Below are 20,224 nucleotides of genomic sequence, written 5' to 3' on the forward strand. Positions count from 1 at the left end.
GACATTTTAATTTTAGGGGGCCACTAAGGGGGCATTGTACTGTGTGGAGGACACCAAAAGAACATAGTGATGATAAATTTACTGAACGTGGATGACATATACTGTGGGTGGTTGTTGATGGTGAAAGATGACTTTTGATGTGTTCTGGGTGGTGGTGGTTTGGAGGGTGCATTCACACAGTTATTTACATTAGAAACAAGGCAGACAGGATTACAATGAAAGATCATACCTGTACAGATAACACCCATAGTGATAATAGATGATGTCACATCTTATCTAATCCCCCTCCCTGGAACATGTGCTATTCATAGTAGCGGTATTCTCTTTTTAGATCACGTGATGTGCACACAGGTATGCAATTCATGACACGAGTTTCTTATCCTCTATAACTATTCCATTCATTGACTACAACTGAAATTCCTAGGAAATTGATAGACAATGAATTTTGGGAAATTGCAACTATTACTTATATAATGAATATGTGTTATTTGCTCCATGAAAGCAGGATTGTCCTACAATGTCCCGTTATCATGTATATGTCATATAAGGGAAGAGCAAAGAGCACAAAGTTATCGGAGCACCTGTAAAGTCACTATTAAAATATTCCGTGTGAGGCCCAAAGTATAAGCCAAAGGAGGACAAAGGTGTGAGATTAATGCCTTGATTTAAGATGTATATGTAGTGTTGGCCGAAAAAGCTTCTCTGGCTGCCAATCTAATACTTAAGTCCATTATTCCGGATCCATTGAGAAAGCTTTTGTTATGTAAAAGGCTCAATTCACTGAAAATCACTTATAAAATGATTTTGAATACTTTCAGTATTTTTATTGTAGCTGAATTGTCATCGAATCATAAATAGTTAAATCTAAATTTTGGCAGCCACCAGGGCTTCTTATTCACAGCACAGGGAAGTAGTGTAGCTATATATGACCACTGTGTGTATTATCCCGGTATTGTGACATCACTGTATGCATTATTCCTGTACTGTGACATCACTTTGTGCATTATTCCTGTACTGTGACATCCATGTGTGTATTATTCCTGTACTGTGACATCGCTGTGTGCAGTATTAATGTACTGTGACATCACTGTGTCTAATATCTTTATACTGTGACATCACTATGGCATACCTCCCAACTTTTGAAGAACCAAAACAGGGACAAAATGTGCGGCACGCTTAGCGCGCAGTGGCAAATTCGGCCCCGCCCACTTTTGTGTTGACTCCGCCCATTCTCATTAATTTTTCATGTGCCCGCACACAGTATAATCCTCCTACAGTCACCCGTAAATTATATGTCCCCCCTCCATCTCTGCCCTCAGTTTCATATACACCCTTTATCTGCCCCCAGTTTCATGTCCCCCCTCCATCTCTGCCCCCAGATTCATGTCCCTCCATCTCTGCCCCCAGATTCATGTCCCCTCCATCTCTGCCCCCAGATTCATGTCCCCTCCATCTCTGCCCCCAGATTCATGTCCCCTCCATCTCTGCCCCCAGATTCATGTCCCCACATCTCTGCCCCCAGATTCATGTCCCTCCATCTCTGCCCCAGATTCATGTCCCCTCCATCTCTGCCCCAGATTCATGTCCCCCCATCTCTGCCCCAGATTCATGTCCCCCCCATCTCTGCCCCCAGATTCATGTCCCTCCATCTCTGCCCCCAGATTCATGTCCCCCCATCTCTGCCCCCAGATTCATGTCTCCACATCTCTGCCCCCAGATTCATGTCCCCACATCTCTGCCCCCAGATTCATGTCTCCACATCTCTGCCCCCAGATTCATGTCCCCACATCTCTGCCCCAGTGTCATGCCGTCCTCTCCTTCATCTGCCCCCAGTTTCACCTTCCACCTCAGTGTACACATTACACTTACCTTCTCCTCGTTCCCTCGCCGCTCTCTGCACGCCTCTCTCTCTCGCGCGCGCACAGTTGTAGACGCAATGTGAAGTCATCACATTGCGTCTACGCAGCCAGTAGGTGGCGTTCAGCGGCGAAGCAAGGAGCTGAACTGTGTCAGCTCCTTGCTTCAGCCGCGTATGTGTTCAACTCAGATCTGCGTCCTCTGGACGCAGATCTGAGTTGAAATCGGGACATACCTCCCTCCAACCAGGACCGCGGGACACGTCACTGGAATTGTGAATGTCCCGTGGAAATCAGGACGGTTGGGAGGTATGCTATGGGCACTATTGTGGATTCACACCTGCGTGCACGTGTTTCCTTTCTTTTCATCCGTCAGAGGACCAGAACAGAAAACCAGATCCATTCTATGAGGGACACAAATGGGGCCTAAGGGACACATTGACAATAATGGTGCCTGTCAGGTGTCCATTGGAGGTTCATCCTTTTTAACTAACATTACTGGATCCAGTGATTTCTGACAAATCTATGTTGGAGACTGTGGCTGTGTGTAAAGGAGAGCAAAATCATCATACACTTTTCAAGTTCTGGTGCTTAAGGTGGTCATGGTGGCATGGGGATCTATTACAAGTTGTGCTATGGGGCCCCACGGTTACTTGTTATGCCTCTGCCATAGGCCTTAGTAATAGGAGCTACATAGTGATCACAGAAATACCAATAGCTTCTAGGGGACAAAATTCTAATATGTCTAAAGCCCCTTATAATTTACCCAGATTTTAATTGCCCCTACATATGTCCCTAAGAATAAAGATGGCGGCCGCCTTACAGCTCAGTCCACGCAGTTGCTGAATACCACGAGTACACAGGTATAGACATGGGGATCTCCGGTACCTGCATTGGTGCAGAGCCGTACTCAGCAGGTACACAGCAGCTGCTATTCTATCCTACTTGTCGCAGATGGTAACCAGGCTGAAATATGACCCAACCCTCCCCAAAAATTAAAAATCAGGCCCGTCCCTTTAAGATAAACCAAAGACAACACAATCTGTGCGGTGCAATATGAGGTTCAAGCATCATTTGACAGAAATAATGAGATTCTCACAGACCTTGACATTGCTCATAAAGAATAAAAAATGGTACATTGTATGCTCATACCGTATCAGCAAAGCCAGCAATTCCCATTAATTAGGCAAGAAAGAGCAATAAAAGAACAGTCCGTAGAGAAAATACACGGGGCGAGGGGCGGGAGAAGTGGGGGGGTAATTGACGTAAATAGGAGAAAAATAACATGGCATCCTATAAATGGTGCGCTCTTAAAGGGAACTGGCTAAATCTCCTGACATGACAGTTTTATATATTCTTGTATCCCCCATGTGCCGTTCCTCAGCAATTCCTCCTGTAAATGTTTGTAGAAATGGACAACTGTGTCTTAGCATTGCTCTTGACAACTGGGGCATGGCTGACACTGTCCGGCCAGTTGTGACACAATATAATGGATTACGATAGAGATGTAGCAAGCTTTAACATGACACTTGAAGAGACTTTTCAGGACTTAAATTTTGTTGCTTAGGGTAGGTCTTCTATATCTGATTGGTGGTGGTCCGACACCTGGGACCCCACAGACCACAGAGTTCAGGCAAGCCCTGCAGCCTTTCACTGAATACAAAGCACAGCGCCATACATTGTATATTGGCCGTGCTTAGTATTGCAGCTCAGCCCCATTCACTTGAACGTGACAAGTAACATAACATAGATGTCCCTTGCAGCAGAGGCAGCGTTAACCTGAACGCCAGTGTCACTTTCCAAAGCTGATATGTGGGAATCCCTTGTGTTAATAGGTCATCTATTGAAGAATTTGGTGGTCTGACATCTGAGACCCCACAGATCAGCTGTTTGAAGCCGCAGCGGAGTTCTCCAAGCACCACTTCTACTTCACAGGCCATGGGACATCATGTTCATCAGTCAGGTGGCTTGATCACAACTCATTCAAGTGAATAAACTAAGCTGCAATACCAAGCATAGCCACTAAACAAATGTATGGCTGTGTTTGTTAAAGGGTTTTTCCCATCTCAGTGTTTTAACAGTCTGCCTGCTGTCTCTTCTTCTCACTTCCTCCTCCTCCCTCTTGCTGAATGGGCCTGAGAAGTCAGTCTCACAACACTTATGCACATAGAGAAGGACTCAGTGTTATCTGTGTGATTACATAGAGAGACAACAGACTCAGCTTTATCAGCAAACTGCAGTTAGCTGAACTGATTGTCCTGCCAGCACTGAGTAAGTGACATCACTTGTCCTTTCACACATATATTATAGCAACACTATGTAAACAATGTGAGGAATAAATTCACATAGCATGCAAACAAAGCAGCATTTCTAAAGCAATATATTTAGGAAAAGTCTTCAGTTTACATAAGCTACCAGTATAGATAAGATCCTTGATATGGGACAACGCCTTTAAGTACTAAACAGGCTACAGCTGATCCTTGACACCTGCTGATCCTTATGGATAGGTCATAAGAAGACACTAGAATAATAATAATACATTTTATTTATATAGCGCCAACATATCCCGCAGCGCTGTACAATTTGTATGGTTCAAACACAGACTAAAAGAGACATTACAAAGAAATAGTCACTTCACACGATGGGACTGAGGGCCCTGCTCACAAGAGCTTACAATTAATGAGGTAGAGGGGGTGACACAAGAGGTAGCAGGGGCGGCATTGCTTATACAGAGGTCAGACAATTTTCTAATAGAGGTTACTGTCATTACACAAACATAAAACTGTATGAGCCGTCACCAGTCGTGTCCTTTAATGTGCAGATGGTGCCTGGATGTATAAAGTTAGTCTGAATCGGCATCATATCCTGTGGGGTAATGTGGGAGCGGGAACAGCGGAGGGTTCATTTTAGGAATTCTAATTACGGTACAGAAGGATTTACATTAGGAATTGTGATAGGCCTGTCTGAAAAGATGTGTTTTTCTGCGTTTGAAGCTGTAGAAATTGGGAGTTAATCTGATTGTCCGGGGTAGAGCATTCCAGAGAAGTGGTGCAGCTCGGGAGAAGTCTTGTATACGAGCATGGGAGGTTCTGATAGTAGAGGATGTAAGTGTTAGGTCATTGAGTGAGCGGAGAGCACGGGTTGGGCGCTAGACAGAGATGAGGGAGGATCTGTAGGGAGGTGCGGCATTATGGAGAGCCTTGTGGATGAGGGTGATAAGTTTATATTTTATTCTATAATGAATAGGCAGCCAATGTAGTGACTGGCACAGACCGGAGGCATCGCTGTAGCGTCTAGCCTGATAGATGAGCCTGGCCGCTGCATTCAGAATAGATTGTAGAGGGGAGAGTTTAGTGAGGGGAAGACCGATTAGTAAGGAGTTACAGTAGTCAAGGCGAGAATGAATCAGAGAGACAATAAGTGTCTTTAGTGTATCTCTGGTGAGGAAAGGGCGTATTCTGGAGATGTTTTTGAGGTGGAGGTGACATGAGCGTGCGAGTGATTCAATATGGGAGGGGTGAAGGAAAAATCCGAGTCAAACACAACCCTGAGGTAGCGGGCATGCTGCCTACGAGTTATAGTAAGGCCTGAGACAGCAATGAATATATCAGGGACAGATCTATTAGATGGTGAAAACAGTAGTAATCTTAGAGAGATTTTGTTTCAGATAGAGTGAACCCTAGAAGACAGTTGTAACAACCAGCAAACTTTACCTTGACTTTTTCAATCCCTTTTGTAGAGGGTTTTCACGCTGTAGTAAGTTACAGAAGTCTACTGCAGAAACCTCCACTGTATTTATTGCTGCAGTTTCTATGTCATTATTGTAAAATCCCTTTAAGTCGAGAATTGTTGTTTGTCCTTTAAGTAATAATATATTTTCCCTTCCCATTGTCGCACATTACCGCTCGGAGCCGGCACCAGTGAAGTGTTCTCAATTATATTTGCATATTCCATTTGTCGTGTTGTCGCAGCGGGAACTGGTTAATTCTTCATGTAATTTCATCATTCTTGGGAGATAGAGTTACCCATGAAAGAACACTAAGCTAAATTATATTAGACATTAATCTATAGCTTTTATGTCTGGTTCAGATTACATTAGGGGCACGGATGTGTCCTCAGCCCTGGGGTATGTTCCAAAGCTATGCTGAACGCAGATTTCAGAGTCCGCTCTGAGATTGTGGTCAGACAGTGTATAGATGGTACATGTTTGACACCTTTGTGCAACTATACTACCTGTTGGTAGGTTAATTTGAGCCAACATTTTGGCCCACCATTTATAAGCCCTGTCTTTTACCTAATACCTACCCACTCATTGAGCAAAAAAAAAAAACATTCAAACTCACCTTCCCTTACCTCTTTCGGAGAGTCTGGCAATCTCTCTTCGACTCATCGGTGATGTCATGGGTCTCAGCGTGCCCATGTGACCACTGGTGGCCCAATCACAGGCCTCAGGAAGTGCTCGACACTGCAAACCAAATTGAGAGATAATGTCTATTATTTTACTGATTCTATCCGTGAGCGGTCATTGGTTAGCCCAACCCCTACACTTCACTAAAGAGAGACATCTGCATATGTGGTCCCTTCTTATATATTGTCATTGTGGTCTCAGTCCTACATGTTTTCCCAGTTATACAACTTTATTCCATCCCTGAACGTACAGTAGTCATAACATGACTATGACAGTCACCTAAAAAAGGTGGAACATTGGGGGAAATTTATCAACACCTCATTTATTAAGAGGCCTGCTGGTCCTTTTATTAAAGAGGACCTTTCATGTCCTCGGACACATGCGGTTTTATACACTGCTAGAAAGCCAACAGTACGCTGAATGCAACAAACTGTCGGCATTCCCGTTATGTGCCCCGGGGAAGAGCCATCAGTTCTGGTACCGATTGCTCTTTACTGTCAGAAGAGTGTTCCTGAGCACCCCCTTTTGACAGTACTGTGTGTAGAGCTATACTGGGAGGGGGTGTTCCTTACTGTCATGACGCTGAGCGGTGAGAATTGCCCCCCCTCCTGACAGTGCTCCTCTATAGACTAATACTGGTGGGGCGTTCCTCACCGCTCAGCGTCATGGCTGGGCAGTAAGGAAGCCCCCTCACAGTATAGCGCTACACACAACACTGTCAGGAGGGGCGTTCCAAGCTAGACTGTCAAGAACGCTTTTCTGACAGTGAAGAGCTATCGGTAACGGCACCGATGGCTCTTCCCCCGGGCACATAATGGGAAAGCCAACAGTGCGCTGAATTCAGCCACTGTTGGCTTTCTAGCGGTATATAAAACCACATGTGCCCGAAGACATGAAAGGTCTAATACGTTGCTACAGATGGAGTTTAGAGGGCAGAGGTACTTGTGTATCATTGTATACAGGTTAGATGAATGGATGACCAAAGACAGTACGGCATTGACTCCAAAATGGCGGAACGTCGCTGCAAAGTCTGGCCCCTGAGCGGAGAAGTAGCGCAAGATACTTATCTACCAAGCAGAATATCAGGTAGTCTAATAAAACAGAACATTCATAGACGTCTATCAAAATCCTAAAAATGTGTGTCTGTATGTTAGGTTTCCATCTCTGTATAATTCCTGATCCGCAGGATGACATCTATCCACCAGGAGAATATTTCTGCAGCAAATACATAACTTTATGAATGAAACATTTCGACTAAAAATAGCTCCAGAGGATTTGACTAAGATAGAATATTCTCAGGCTGTAGAGGACAAAGTCGGGATCCATTACATAGAAGGGATGTGGCCGGGCTACAACTGCTCTGAGGCCTAAACTGAGGCTAAAAGCTTTGTAGGGTGAAGTCCTGATGCGTGAAGTGAATGTATATGATTTATGGTCCGTGGGTTTAACACAAAGAATATATGTCTTCTTCCAGGAGGTATATTGAGATACAGATCATTGATGATGAAGAATATGAAAAAAACAAGAACTTCTTCATTGAACTCGGAGAACCAGAAATGCAGAGAGGAGGTAAATTGCTGAAGAAGATGGAAATGAACAGACAAGTGAGAAGTAAGCAGGGATCTATGGTAGGGGAGGAAGGAGGACTAGCTGAGACCGAGCTACGCCTTATTACGTCTATGTACAACCTCTACGTTGTATGGTGTTGTATTGGGGGCACCCATAGACTTCTATATGGGCCTGCTCTACCTCCATAGACTTCTGAAGCATATTGAGCTCTTTTTTCTAAAGGATTGTATATGGATAGACATTGGAGCCATGGTTCTTCAGAAGAACGGTAGGGATTCTGACAACTTACAGCCCCCTTTCCAAAGGGTTACTGAGGCCTAACACAGGCTAGAAAAGGAATCCATTAGAGTTCACCATCATCATCATTATTATAATATAGTGACATTTTGGTACTTATTTTGTATAGTTAGAGTTGTTAGGTTGTATTCACATTTGTGTTTGAGGGTTCCCTAGGAGCCTCTGTCGCAGATTGTGTCAAAATGGAGGACAAAACAGTGTAGCATATCACGCTATTTCACAAGGCCCCATGATCATAACTAGAGATGAGCGAACACTGTTCGGATCAGCCGATCCAAACAGCACGCACCCATAGAAATGAATGGAAGCACCTGGCACGTACACTTTGACGGCGGCCGTTCACCGTGCCAGGTGCTTCCATTCATTTCTATGGGTGCGTGCTGTTCGAATCGGCTGATCCGAACAGTGTTCGCTCATCTCTAATCAAAACCGACCCTATTATAGTCAACTGGGTCCATTGCCCTTCAGCAGTATCCATCATACTAGGGATCCAGCACTTCCATTACATTCATTGTTCTCATGATGGGGCAAATCTACAGAAATAACCAAGACAGATGTGACAAAACTGTGGGCCGTTATCTCCAGGAAGGGACCTTGGTGTTGTCTTCCTTTTTTCCATTCAAGGCAAATCTGCATTATGTTCTTTTTTTCGTGAATGGTGACAGGCTTGAAGCTATAAGAGCACATATGCGGAAAATTGCCCAATGCCCTGAGAGTTTATTCACATGTCCGCGCTTTGGGCACATGTGGTATTTGTGGCAATGACATGTAGCACACGTTCCATGCGCTGTCTGTGATTGTTCCATTTTTCACATTTGTGAAGAACAGATCAACTTTTTTTTCTCATTTTTTCTACTTTTCTATAGCTTTGGGTCAATGAATAATGGACAGCAAATAGATGGCATCCATCCAAGCTGCCAGTTTCCCATGTCCCCAAAAATACATAAGTATAGGACCCATAGATTTTAATGGAGCTCCACGATTTACAAAATGGATCAAAACAGAGCATATCTCTGTTCTTTTTTAACAAACCATTGGTCCATAGAAAACCAATAGACATCTGCTTGTGCCCATTAACACGATTGGGTGCACTTTTAGATTTATAGGTGCAATAGCTGGTATCCTCCTGATGCAGCTCTGCTGAACAGCAGCAATCCCATTTCTTAAGGTAAAGTTCATGCTGACTTTGGTTAACCTGTGATGTTTTCCATATAGGTGATAGCGGTGTAAAATGGGTGGTGTGTACCAAAAGTGGTGAGGAGATTGCAGGAAGCCCCAGTCTGGGGGAACATCGCAAGATGGAAATCATCATAGAGGAATCATATGAGTTCAAGGTGAGATGAGAATCCCACTCTTGGCCACAGGATAGAAATCCAAAAAGGGTGCCCGATCTGCCCTGAGGTTCACAGATATGGTCGTAGGTACAGGGGCCATCTGACCGTTACCCTCACATTCTGTTATTACACTTACATCTCCAAAAGATGAGCAGGGATTCCTCCCATCTCCTGACCTCAGAACAACACTTGGACTGCCTGTAGCTGAACCAAGTCCTCAGCCCTATCTTAGTACTTCTCCTAACCTGGGGAGATAGCTAGCACATCCTCCTCCCTACTCCTCGCTCCTGACTAAGGAAGGAAAACACTTCTTATCTCCTCCCCCTCTGTAATATATCCTTATTCAAGGGACATAAGATCTCTCAGCCCAACCAGCTGGTAGGTTCCATCCAAGGCACAGTTACATCATACATGTATCTTGACGCAAAATACTGAAAGGGGTCATCTGGGCAAAAATGTAATATTTTAAATAGACTGATGGAGATGGAAAAAATGTAAAATACTCGGGTGCCTCCTAGCACAGTCTGGTCCTGAGTCCGTTGATGTCTTCCGGGGGAAGTTCCCACCAACATGACTGCTGAGGCCAGTCAGCAGCCTCAGAAAAGGAGAGCTGGCACTTCAAGAAGACAGCAGAATTGGACCGTGCTGGGAGGACCCCGGAGCATCGGGGACAAGTGATGTTTTTTTCCCCTCCCCCAGCCTATTTAAAATTGTTTTGCATGAACAACCTCTTTAAGGTACCAGTGACATGGAAGTCCAAGTATTTAGTCCTTTACCAGCGCCTTCACTAGGATGCTCCAGTTGTCTCTTTATGGGCCACTGTTGGCCACTGTTATGGGTCACCCTGGAAGTCACACTGTCATGAGTCAGTATTGATACTGTTATGGGGCACTGTGACTGTCATCTATATACTACAACCTATGGTTCTTTCCGTCATCCTCTCCTCCTTTCATCTTATATAATAGAGCACAGTGGACAAGCTGATAAAAAAAGCAAACTTGGCTTTGGTGGTTGGGAGCAGCAGTTGGAGGGAGCAGTTTGTGAGCGCCGTCACCGTCAGCGCAGGTGAGACTTTTACCTTCTGCACATGATCACTCTACTCACAGTCATTTTCAATGGCGTTGTCCATAGCTTTCTAAGAACACAGTAAAGCTTTACATTTAGTCTCATGCTTATGCCAGCACACAAGAAGGCTTTGCACCGTGGCACACTTAGTTTTATATTACACACTAACCCAAATGCTCACTACTCTTTGCACACATGATTTACATGCACACATGCTTTTGCACATTTCTCCAACCACTAACACTGCGTCCCCCTCTCTCCACCTTGCACATGTCCTTTCCGCTGGCATGCTACCCTACCCACGTGTTCCTGTCTTTTTCTCTTCTTCTGATATTTTCCATTCTATTCCTACCTCTTTTTGTTATTCAATCTGTCCATGAATTTTTATTTTTTGCTCATTTTGCCTCTGTTCCTTGCTTTGGCGCTGCCCTCTTCTTCCAAACCCCCCAATCCCGTTCTGCATGTTCCATCCTGGGCAGGAGATGATGATGATGAGGAGAGCAGTGAGGAAGGGCTACCCAGTTGCTGTGACTACATCATGCATTTCCTGACCGTCTTCTGGAAGGTGCTCTTTGCCTTTGTGCCTCCCACTGAATACTGGGGTGGCTGGGCCTGCTTCCTGGTCTCCATCTGCATCATTGGAATCCTCACTGCTGTCACTGGTGACCTGGCTGCACACTTTGGCTGCACAGTTGGCCTCAAAGACTCCGTCACTGCTGTGGTCTTTGTTGCCTTGGGTACATCTGTACCAGGTATGGACTGCTCTGTAAAGTAGGTCATAATGTTTCTCTGTTTTGGGGTGGGAGATGATGTCACTGGGTGGCGGAAAACGTGGGCAACTTATGGATGTAGAAATCCTTTAAGGCATTGTACATTCCTTGGGCTAGTTGTTGTAGAGAGTCTTATAGGTCAAGTATTTTAGGCCGGGTTCTCGCGGAAGTTTTTTGGTCCGGATTTTGACGCGGAATCCGTGTTAAAATCCAGCTCAAAAAAACTGCCTCCCATTCACTTCAATGGGAGCCGGTCATTTCCTTTTTCCCTGAGTGTTTTTTTCCCACTCGTAGAAAAAAGAAGCGACATGCCCTTTCTTCAGGCGGATTAGCCGCGGACGGCCGCCTCGCGACACTCTCTCCTGACTAGGCCCATTCATTTGGGCCTAATCCGGAGCAGAGTGCCACAACTGGATGCCGGTGCACTGTATGCACTGCATCGGCATCCAGTCGCGACTAGCCACTTTTTTAGACCGGATTCTGAGGAGGCCTCCGCCTCAAAATATGATCAAAAAAAACTCCTGTGTGAACCCAGCTTAAGGGCCCCTTCACATGGCGTAAGCGCTTGGCTCATTCCGAGCCGTACATGCGAGCGCTTCTAAACACTTCCCATTCACTTCAATGGGAGCGCTCGTAAAGCCGGCTTTACGCGTGCTCCCATTAAAGTGAATGGGAAGTGTTTCGAAGCACTCGCGTGTACGGCTCGGAATGAGCCGAGCACTTACGCCGTGTGAAGGGGCCCTAACTGGGGGTGGGGGGTGGGAAATGCCTCTTTTGTGTCACTTATTTCTGGCCTTTTAATAAGTCTTGCCACACGACTAAGGATATATGTCAAACTGAAAGGGTATACTTGTATGCCAAACCAGACACACCTAAGTCATGTTACCAGGCCTGTTAAAAGTTTAGGGCCCAATCACAAATTCACCAAATTCTGCCCCTCATTTTGCCCCCCATGGTTTTCAATGACAGGCAGGGATCAAAGCAGGATGCTGAAGCAATAAGCGTACTGCTCGATCTTGCTGATTCAGCTGCAGAGCCTGCGACGATTCAGCCCATTCATCTGACGCTAGGTTCACACTAGCGTTCGGGTCACCGTTCTCAGCTTTCCGTCTTCTGTTGGCAGAAGACGGAAACCTGTCAGACCGGGTCCGGCCGTGAGCGGTGGTGAGCGTTTTATCCTCTCCGCCACGAAACCGTTTTTTTAAAACCGGACACAGAGTACTGTATGTCTGACTCTGTGTCCGATTTTAAAACCCTTACCATACCCTACTAGAACCCTGGAGTCTTCCTATTGGGCGGCCTCGTTGCACAATCTTTAGTAATCTCCTGGACCCAACATATATTGGGCCCTTCTGTAGTAATGTTATCTATGGATACATATCTTATTCTGATATTTAATCATTATTAATTAATATTTGACCCCCGATCTCATAATGTAAGGAGAACATTTAAGTAGAGATTAAAGGAATTAGAAAGACAGTAGTCAACGTGATGTATGTGTGAACTGTATCCTAAATCTGCATAGTGCCTTTACTTAATGCTGTCTCTTATTATTCCCTTTAGACACATTTGCGAGTAAAGTGGCAGCAGTCCAAGACCCTCATGCTGACGCTTCCATTGGTAATGTGACAGGTAGCAATGCAGTCAATGTATTCTTGGGCTTAGGTGTTGCATGGAGCATTGCTGCTATATTCTGGGCCGGAAAGGGCAAAACTTTCCATGTGTCCCCCGGTAGCCTGGCATTTTCTGTCACGTTATTTACTGGGCTTTCTCTTGTCTGCCTCTGTGTTCTCCTTTACCGCAGACGTCCGCCAGTAGGAGGAGAACTTGGAGGTCCTCGACTTCCCAAAATCCTGACTTCCCTTATATTTGTTGGGTTGTGGCTGGTGTACATCTTACTTGCATCACTGGAAGCCTATTGCCACATACCTGGTTTTTAAAGACTGTTTGTCCTACTTTGGGTTTTGTCTTCCCAGGAACTTTTTGGCCAATTTCTAGACATCTCAACAATAAATTGCACAACCGAAATGACTGACGACAACTTATTTAGCCTTCGGCAACATATCATTGCTCTTCACTATGTTGTCTTCCCAGGTTTCCATCTCAGTCTAGGACAATTTTGTCAATTGAACCTTTAAGGGTAAAACAAGACGTTACTGTTCTGCCTTTGTCGCAACCACACAATTTTGGAGAGCACTGTTATTTTCTGGACAGCTTGGACAACTATTATTTTTGGGATTGTTCTGACTGCGCGAGATGATAAGTAAGAAATACCATCATCGGAAATACAACTGCCACATCTAGAGATGTTATTCCACTGCCAGGAGCAGTCCACGAAGAGATTACTCTCAAAGACAGTCAATCCTGTTTTCTGTTTCTTGGGTTATTGACGTGACACAAAATTAACAAAAATGACCACATCCAGGGCTTCCATTGTCCGCCGTGGACAAAATGGGGTCTTCCTTTGTAAGGAATTGCCATGGAATCAGGGTATTGTTGGACTAAATAGCAGGGCAGCTATCATTGTGAGTTCAGGTCTCAATATCCTGCAGAGCCAGTGGGGGCAGATTTAATACGAAAAAAAAAAAATCTACGGCTAAGGCTCCATATAGCAAAACGCAGCTAGAAAAATCAACAGAAATGCATCCAATTTTTTAACGTAGCGTTTTGCATCGAGTTTTTGCGGCTTTTTTCAACAACTATTAAATATATGGGGAGAATGCTCACGATTCCACAGCTAAAATTAACGTGTTTTTTTTTGTTTTTTTTTAAACTTAGCTTTTGCGCAGGTTTTTTTTCCCCACAATATCCAGATGAATTTAATGAAATCTCATCAATTTTGCTGGTACTGTAAAATACTATGTTTTTATTCCACTGTGTTTCTGCAGCAGGCAAACGTGTTGCATTTTTGCAATGTAAGGGTGCATTCACACGGAGTAACGTGCCGTGTGAACTGGCACGTATAGGCAGTGTGAGATTTTGAGCGCCTTATACGCTCCCATTGATTTCAGTGGGAGCCTGGATCATATACGCCGCGCCGCCGCAAAATCACGGCCGCAAAATAACGCGGCGTATACGAGACTAACTCCCATTGAAATCAATGGGAGCGTATACGGCACTCAAAATCTCACTCGGTGTATACGTGCCAGGTCACATGGCACGTTACTCCATGTGAATGCACCCTAAGGCCTTAGCTTTAGGCTTTATTTACATAGAAGATCTTTAGGCAGAATCTGCTGTGATCCGATGTGAACATAGCCTAATAACGCTTGAATAATGAAAGCTACACTATACGGTAATTGACGGCTGTGGACAGTGCTGATAAATTGGGCCCAAACTGGGGCAACATGGTGACTCAGTGGTTAGCCTTGCAGCGCTGGAGTCCTGGGTTCGAGTCCCACCAAGAACAACATCTGCAAGGAGTTCGTATGTTCTCCCCGTGTTTGTGTGGCTTTCCTCCCATTCTATAAAGACATACTGGTAGGAAAAAAAAAGCACATTGTGATCCCTATATGGGGCTCACAATCTACAAAAAAAATAAAAATTGGGCCCAAACTATATCTGTTGCCCATTGCAACCAATCACAGCGCGGCTTATATGTTTCAAAAGCACTATTAAGAATGAAAGCTGTGCTGTGATTGGTTGCCATAAGCAACAAAGACAGTTTCATAAATCATTCCTACAACTTTATTAAAAAAAACTTCAAGTAGGCTGAACTTGTATAAACGTATAAGAAATCGTCCAAAATACATCCTGAACAGACGATTCTATATACATCTCCGCAAAGGAGAGGTATCGGGAAGCTGTGGGAAAAAAATATCGGAAAAACGGTCGCCAATATTCCCAAAATCCGGTCCCCCCACATCACAGACTATAATAGTGCATGCTGCAATTTTTTTCACAGTTGTGTGCATTCTAGCATACACTACTATTGGCTTGTGTGATGTCTATTGTACACACAGACGGCACACGGACAAAAAATGCGTCCGTGTCAATTACGCCATAGACATGAAACTGTTGAGAATGAAAGTTGAGCCACGTCCACACAATCTCAGGCTAAAGTATCAGTAATAAAACGTGTTTGACTTTCTATGGAAGATTTTTGCGCAGTGGGCCATCGCAAAGTAGACGAAAAAATTTGACAGAAATAAAATTCTAATTTCTATCACGATATGGGAACATCTAAATTTGCACATTACATCTAGACGGACTTGAAGGTTGTAACATAAGAAGAGGCACCTGAATTAGTGACCGAAGGCAGAATTAGGAGGCCGAAGAATGGCGGCGAAGATAAGCGCTTAGGGTTTTACTTGGCACTGTGTCAATATGATTGTTCTCTGTGAGTTCTTTGCACGTAAACTCACTGTATAACCTTTATAACAATGTGTATGTGTGTTCGGTACGTTATAATGTGCGTACAGCACGTATGTAACATGTTAAATGGTGCTGTGTAGGGTGTGCCATTACTCAAGGGTATCGTGTTTGATTTCTAGGATGTGAGGGTAGAATAAAAATACGCTCTTAGACACGTCTGTAGAATCTGTGGAGAGTGCGGTATAACTGTTGCGAATTGTGGTGCTACATTACGGTATATGTGTTTTATGTGACTACCTGATACCGCTGCGTAGTCGGTATTACACGACTCATCTGTGCAATACAGTTCTGTGGTCAATGCTAACAACTGAATGTATATTTCCTACTTGTACTCCTGAAACTGCCCGCTAACTATCTGATCATGTACCCCCGGTTCAAGGACAAGTTTGACCCCGAAAGGTTGTATCACATGACTGCTAGAGATGATGGCCGCAACTCTTTATGGTAAAAAATTTTAACAATGTTGATAAATTAGAATCTTGAAAAGTAGAAATCATATTTAGGATTCCGTTCCATCTGAAGGACTAGCTGTCGTACCGTATACTGAACCTATATATTGTATGGATAAGCTAGTGGGAAATGTTTGGTAAGGGTTTTCCATGGCCTTGAAAGGGTTGTACTACAAATATACTTATCCCCATCTGTGGGGGTCCTGATGTTGGGCTCCCGCAGACCAAGGTATAAAATAAGACATCTGTGCTTAAATATTGGAAAATACATTCAAAGAAGTTTATAAATAAAAACATTGCTGCTTTTTTCTTCTCAGGAGGTGACATCATGCCTGTTGGTCGCATGGCCATTGTGCAGCTCAGTCAATGGAATGGGACTGAGCTTTATCATTGTCATGTGACCTATGGATGTGTTTTCTCTTACTGAAAAAAATAAACAGCCGTGTTTTTTTAATCCTGAATATCCCCTTTAACGTGTTTGGGACCTGTTGCCAAAATTATAACTTTACAGTCCTTTACATATACATGATATAACTGGCTTCAAACTACAGCTCTGTGATATATAGGGTTATATGATAGAGGAGAGATGCTGAGCTGTGTAATATATAGATTTATATGATAGAGGGAGAGAAGCTGAGCTCTGCGATATATAGGGTTATATGATAGAGGAGAGAAGCTGAGCTCTGCGATATATAGGGTTATATGATAGAGGAGAGAAGCTGAGCTCTGTGATATATAGGGATATATAATAGAGAGAAGCTGAGCTCTGTGATATATAGGGATATATGATAGAGGAGAGAAGCTGAGCTCTGTGATATATAGGGTTATATGATAGAGGAGAGAAGCTGAGCTCTGTGATATATAGGGTTATATGATAGAGGAGAGAAGCTGAGCTCTGTGATATATAGGGTTATATGATGATAGAGGGAGAGAAGCTGAGCTCTGCGATATATAGGGTTATATGATAGAGGAGAGAAGCTGAGCTCTGCAATATATAGGGTTATATGATAGAGGAGAGAAGCTGAGCTCTGCGATATATAGGGTTATATGATAGAGGAGAGAAGCTGAGCTCTGTGATATATAGGGATATATAATAGAGAGAAGCTGAGCTCTGTGATATATAGGGATATATAATAGAGAGAAGCTGAGCTCTGTGATATATAGGGATATATAATAGAGAGAAGCTGAGCTCTGTGATATATAGGGTTATATGATAGAGAGAAGCTGAGCTGTGATATATAGGGTTATATGATAGAGAGAAGCTGAGCTGTGATATATAGGGTTATATGATAGAGGAGAGAAGCTGAGCTCTGTGATATATAGGTTATATGATAGAGAAGGGAAGCTGAGCTCTGTGATATATAGGGTTATATGATAGAGGAGAGAACCTGAGCTCTGTGATATATAGAGTTATATGATAGAGAGAAGCTGAGCTGTGATATATAGGGTTATATGATAGAGGAGAGAAGCTGAGCTCTGTGATATATAGGGTTATATGATAGAGGAGAGAAGCTGAGCTCTGTGATATATAGGGTTATATGATAGAGGAGAGAAGCTGAGCTCTGTGATATATAGGGTTATATGATAGAGGAGAAGCTGAGCTCTGTGATATATAGGGTTATATGATAGAGGAGAGAAGCTGAGCTCTGTGATATATAGGGTTATATGATAGAGAAGAGAAGCTGAGCTCTGTGATATATAGGGTTATATGATAGAGGAGAGGAGCTGAGCTCTGTGATATATAGGGTTATATGATAGAGGAGAGAAGCTGAGCTCTGTGATATATAGGGTTATATGATAGAGGAGAGAAGCTGAGCTCTGCGATATATAGGGTTATAGGATAGGAGAGAAGCTGAGCTCTGTGATATATAGTGTTATATGATAGAGGAGAGAAGCTGAGCTCTGTGATATATAGGGTTATAGGATAGGAGAGAAGCTGAGCTCTGTGATATATAGTGTTATATGATAGAGGAGAGAAGCTGAGCTCTGTGATATATAGGGTTATATGATAGAGGAGAGAAGCTGAGCTCTGTGATATATAGGGTTATATGATAGAGGAGAGAAGCTGAGCTCTGTGATATATAGGGTTATATGATCGAGGAGAGAAGCTGAGCTCTGTGATATATAGGGTTATATGATAGAGGAGAGAAGCTGAGCTCTATGATACATAGGGTTATAGGATAAGAGAGAAGCTGAGCTCTGTGATATATAGGATTATATGATAGAGGAGAAGCTGAGCTCTGTGATATATAGGATTATATGATAGAGGAGAAGCTGAGCTCTGTGATATATAGGGTTATATGATTGAGGAGAGAAGCTGAGCTCTGTGATATATAGGGTTATATGATAGAGGAGAGAAGCTGAGCTCTATGATATATAGGGTTATATGATAGAGGAGAGAAGCTGAGCTCTGTGATATATAGGGTTATATGATAGAGGAGAGAAGCTGAGCTCTGTGATATATAGGGTTATATGATAGAGGAGAGAAGCTGAGCTCTGTGATATATAGGGTTATATGATAGAGGAGAGAAGCTGAGCTCTATGATACATAGGGTTATATGATAGAGGAGAGAGAAGATGTCATACACCATTTTAGGATTTGTACCAATAAATGAGATTTTGCCCCGTCCGGTCTATTGTGTGATCTGCATTCTCTATAATCAGCTATGAGATACGTCAGAAGAATCTGTGGATAGAGGATAGTGGGAATCAGTAAGTTCCTCGTCTTTCATACTCCGGAGGAGCTCGCTGCCCTGACTAATTCTCTGTAAGTTGTATTATATTGGAATTGATAAATCCTCAGCCGGCTGTAATCCTCGTCACTTTTCGCTGGGCCTTTGTTATAGTCTTTGCTGCTTTGTGCATTCGAAAACCTACGTTGGATATAAATATAGGGTGTGAAGAGTCTGGCGGACATTGACAGCGTTAGAAAACGGCAAGCGTTCATCTTGCTCCAGAACCCACTTGCGCAGCATCTCCAGCCTTCTTTGGCTCCGCTAGAAAGCCTCAGGGCACCAGATACGAGTCCTTTGATTAAGACTTGGACTGACTGTCAAGACGGAGTGCCAGATAAATTCCTCGGAGTCTTCCATCCCTGTATCTAACCAGCGCATACACATTGACGCCCCCATGACCTGAGCTGCACTTTCCATCATCTTCATATACATTAAACAAACAATTTTGATTAGTTTCCAATATTTTATCAAGGAGAATTTGCAGATTCACAAACCTGACTTTGTTATTTAAAAACGGGTTCGGAATGGCACAAAAATCACAAAAAAGTGTTTTCTCTCCAGTCCCTGCTGTTGTGACAATTCCTGGGTCTTGGGCATCTACTTACATCTTTGGATCAAACCATCCGAACCCAAAACAGAACGAATCTTCAGAGGTTCACCCATCTGTAATCGTCATCCTCATTCAGGAGAGTGCTGGCCGACCAGGGTCAGAAAGGGGCCAATTTAACTGTGAAGCCACCCCTTTCTGTCCTCACATAACTATTGCCAGTTAAGGGTTCGTTCACACTTACACCCCTGTCCAGCATTTGTCATTCCACTGGGTTTCCATTCTCAGCCCCGGTGAAACTGGACAGAGGACGGAAAACTCTGCGGTCAGCTTTTAAACCCATTCACTTGAATAGGTTTCTAAAGGTAACCACCGGTGTCCACCTGCGGCCTGTCCATGGGAAAGTGATTTTTTTTTTAGCCGGACACAAAGTCCTGCATGTCCGACTTTATGTACAGCCGGAAAAAAAAACGGTTTCCCTGTGGAGAGGCCGCAAGCAGACACCGGTGGTCAACCTCAACAAACTCATTCAAGTGAATGGGCTTTAAAGCTGATCACTGATTACCCATCCCCTATCCAGTTTGGCTAGTGCTGAGGACGGAAACCTGGCAGAATGGCAAACACTTCTCATCCTATTATTCGGCAATATTATTACCGTATATACTCGAGTATAAGCCAGATTTTTCAGCACAGTTTTTGTGCTGAAAAAGCCCCCCTCGGCTTATACTCGAGTCTCTCTCTCTCTCTCTCTCTCTCTCTCTCTCTCTCTCTCTCTCTCTCTCTATATATATATCAATGTATAGAATCTCCCATAAAATAG

General features: G+C 43.7%; 1 protein-coding gene across 2 annotated transcripts in view; it reads left to right on the plus strand.

Annotated features, from left to right (window-relative positions):
* LOC142213222 (sodium/calcium exchanger 1-like) overlaps window positions 1-13,858 on the plus strand; it is a 51,683-nt gene extending 37,825 nt beyond the window's left edge. For both annotated transcript variants that reach the window (XM_075281487.1, XM_075281488.1), the window contains exons 3-7: window positions 7,739-7,833; window positions 9,346-9,464; window positions 10,430-10,529; window positions 11,009-11,281; window positions 12,863-13,858. In XM_075281487.1, the coding sequence (XP_075137588.1) occupies window positions 7,739-7,833; window positions 9,346-9,464; window positions 10,430-10,529; window positions 11,009-11,281; window positions 12,863-13,239 (964 nt within the window). In that variant the 3' untranslated portion in view covers window positions 13,240-13,858. The remainder of the gene's footprint in view (window positions 1-7,738; window positions 7,834-9,345; window positions 9,465-10,429; window positions 10,530-11,008; window positions 11,282-12,862) is intronic.
* Window positions 13,859-20,224: the final 6,366 nt, after the last annotated feature.

The sequence above is a fragment of the Leptodactylus fuscus genome, chromosome 7 (assembly GCF_031893055.1).
Source record: "Leptodactylus fuscus isolate aLepFus1 chromosome 7, aLepFus1.hap2, whole genome shotgun sequence".
Classification (NCBI taxonomy): domain Eukaryota; kingdom Metazoa; phylum Chordata; class Amphibia; order Anura; family Leptodactylidae; genus Leptodactylus; species Leptodactylus fuscus.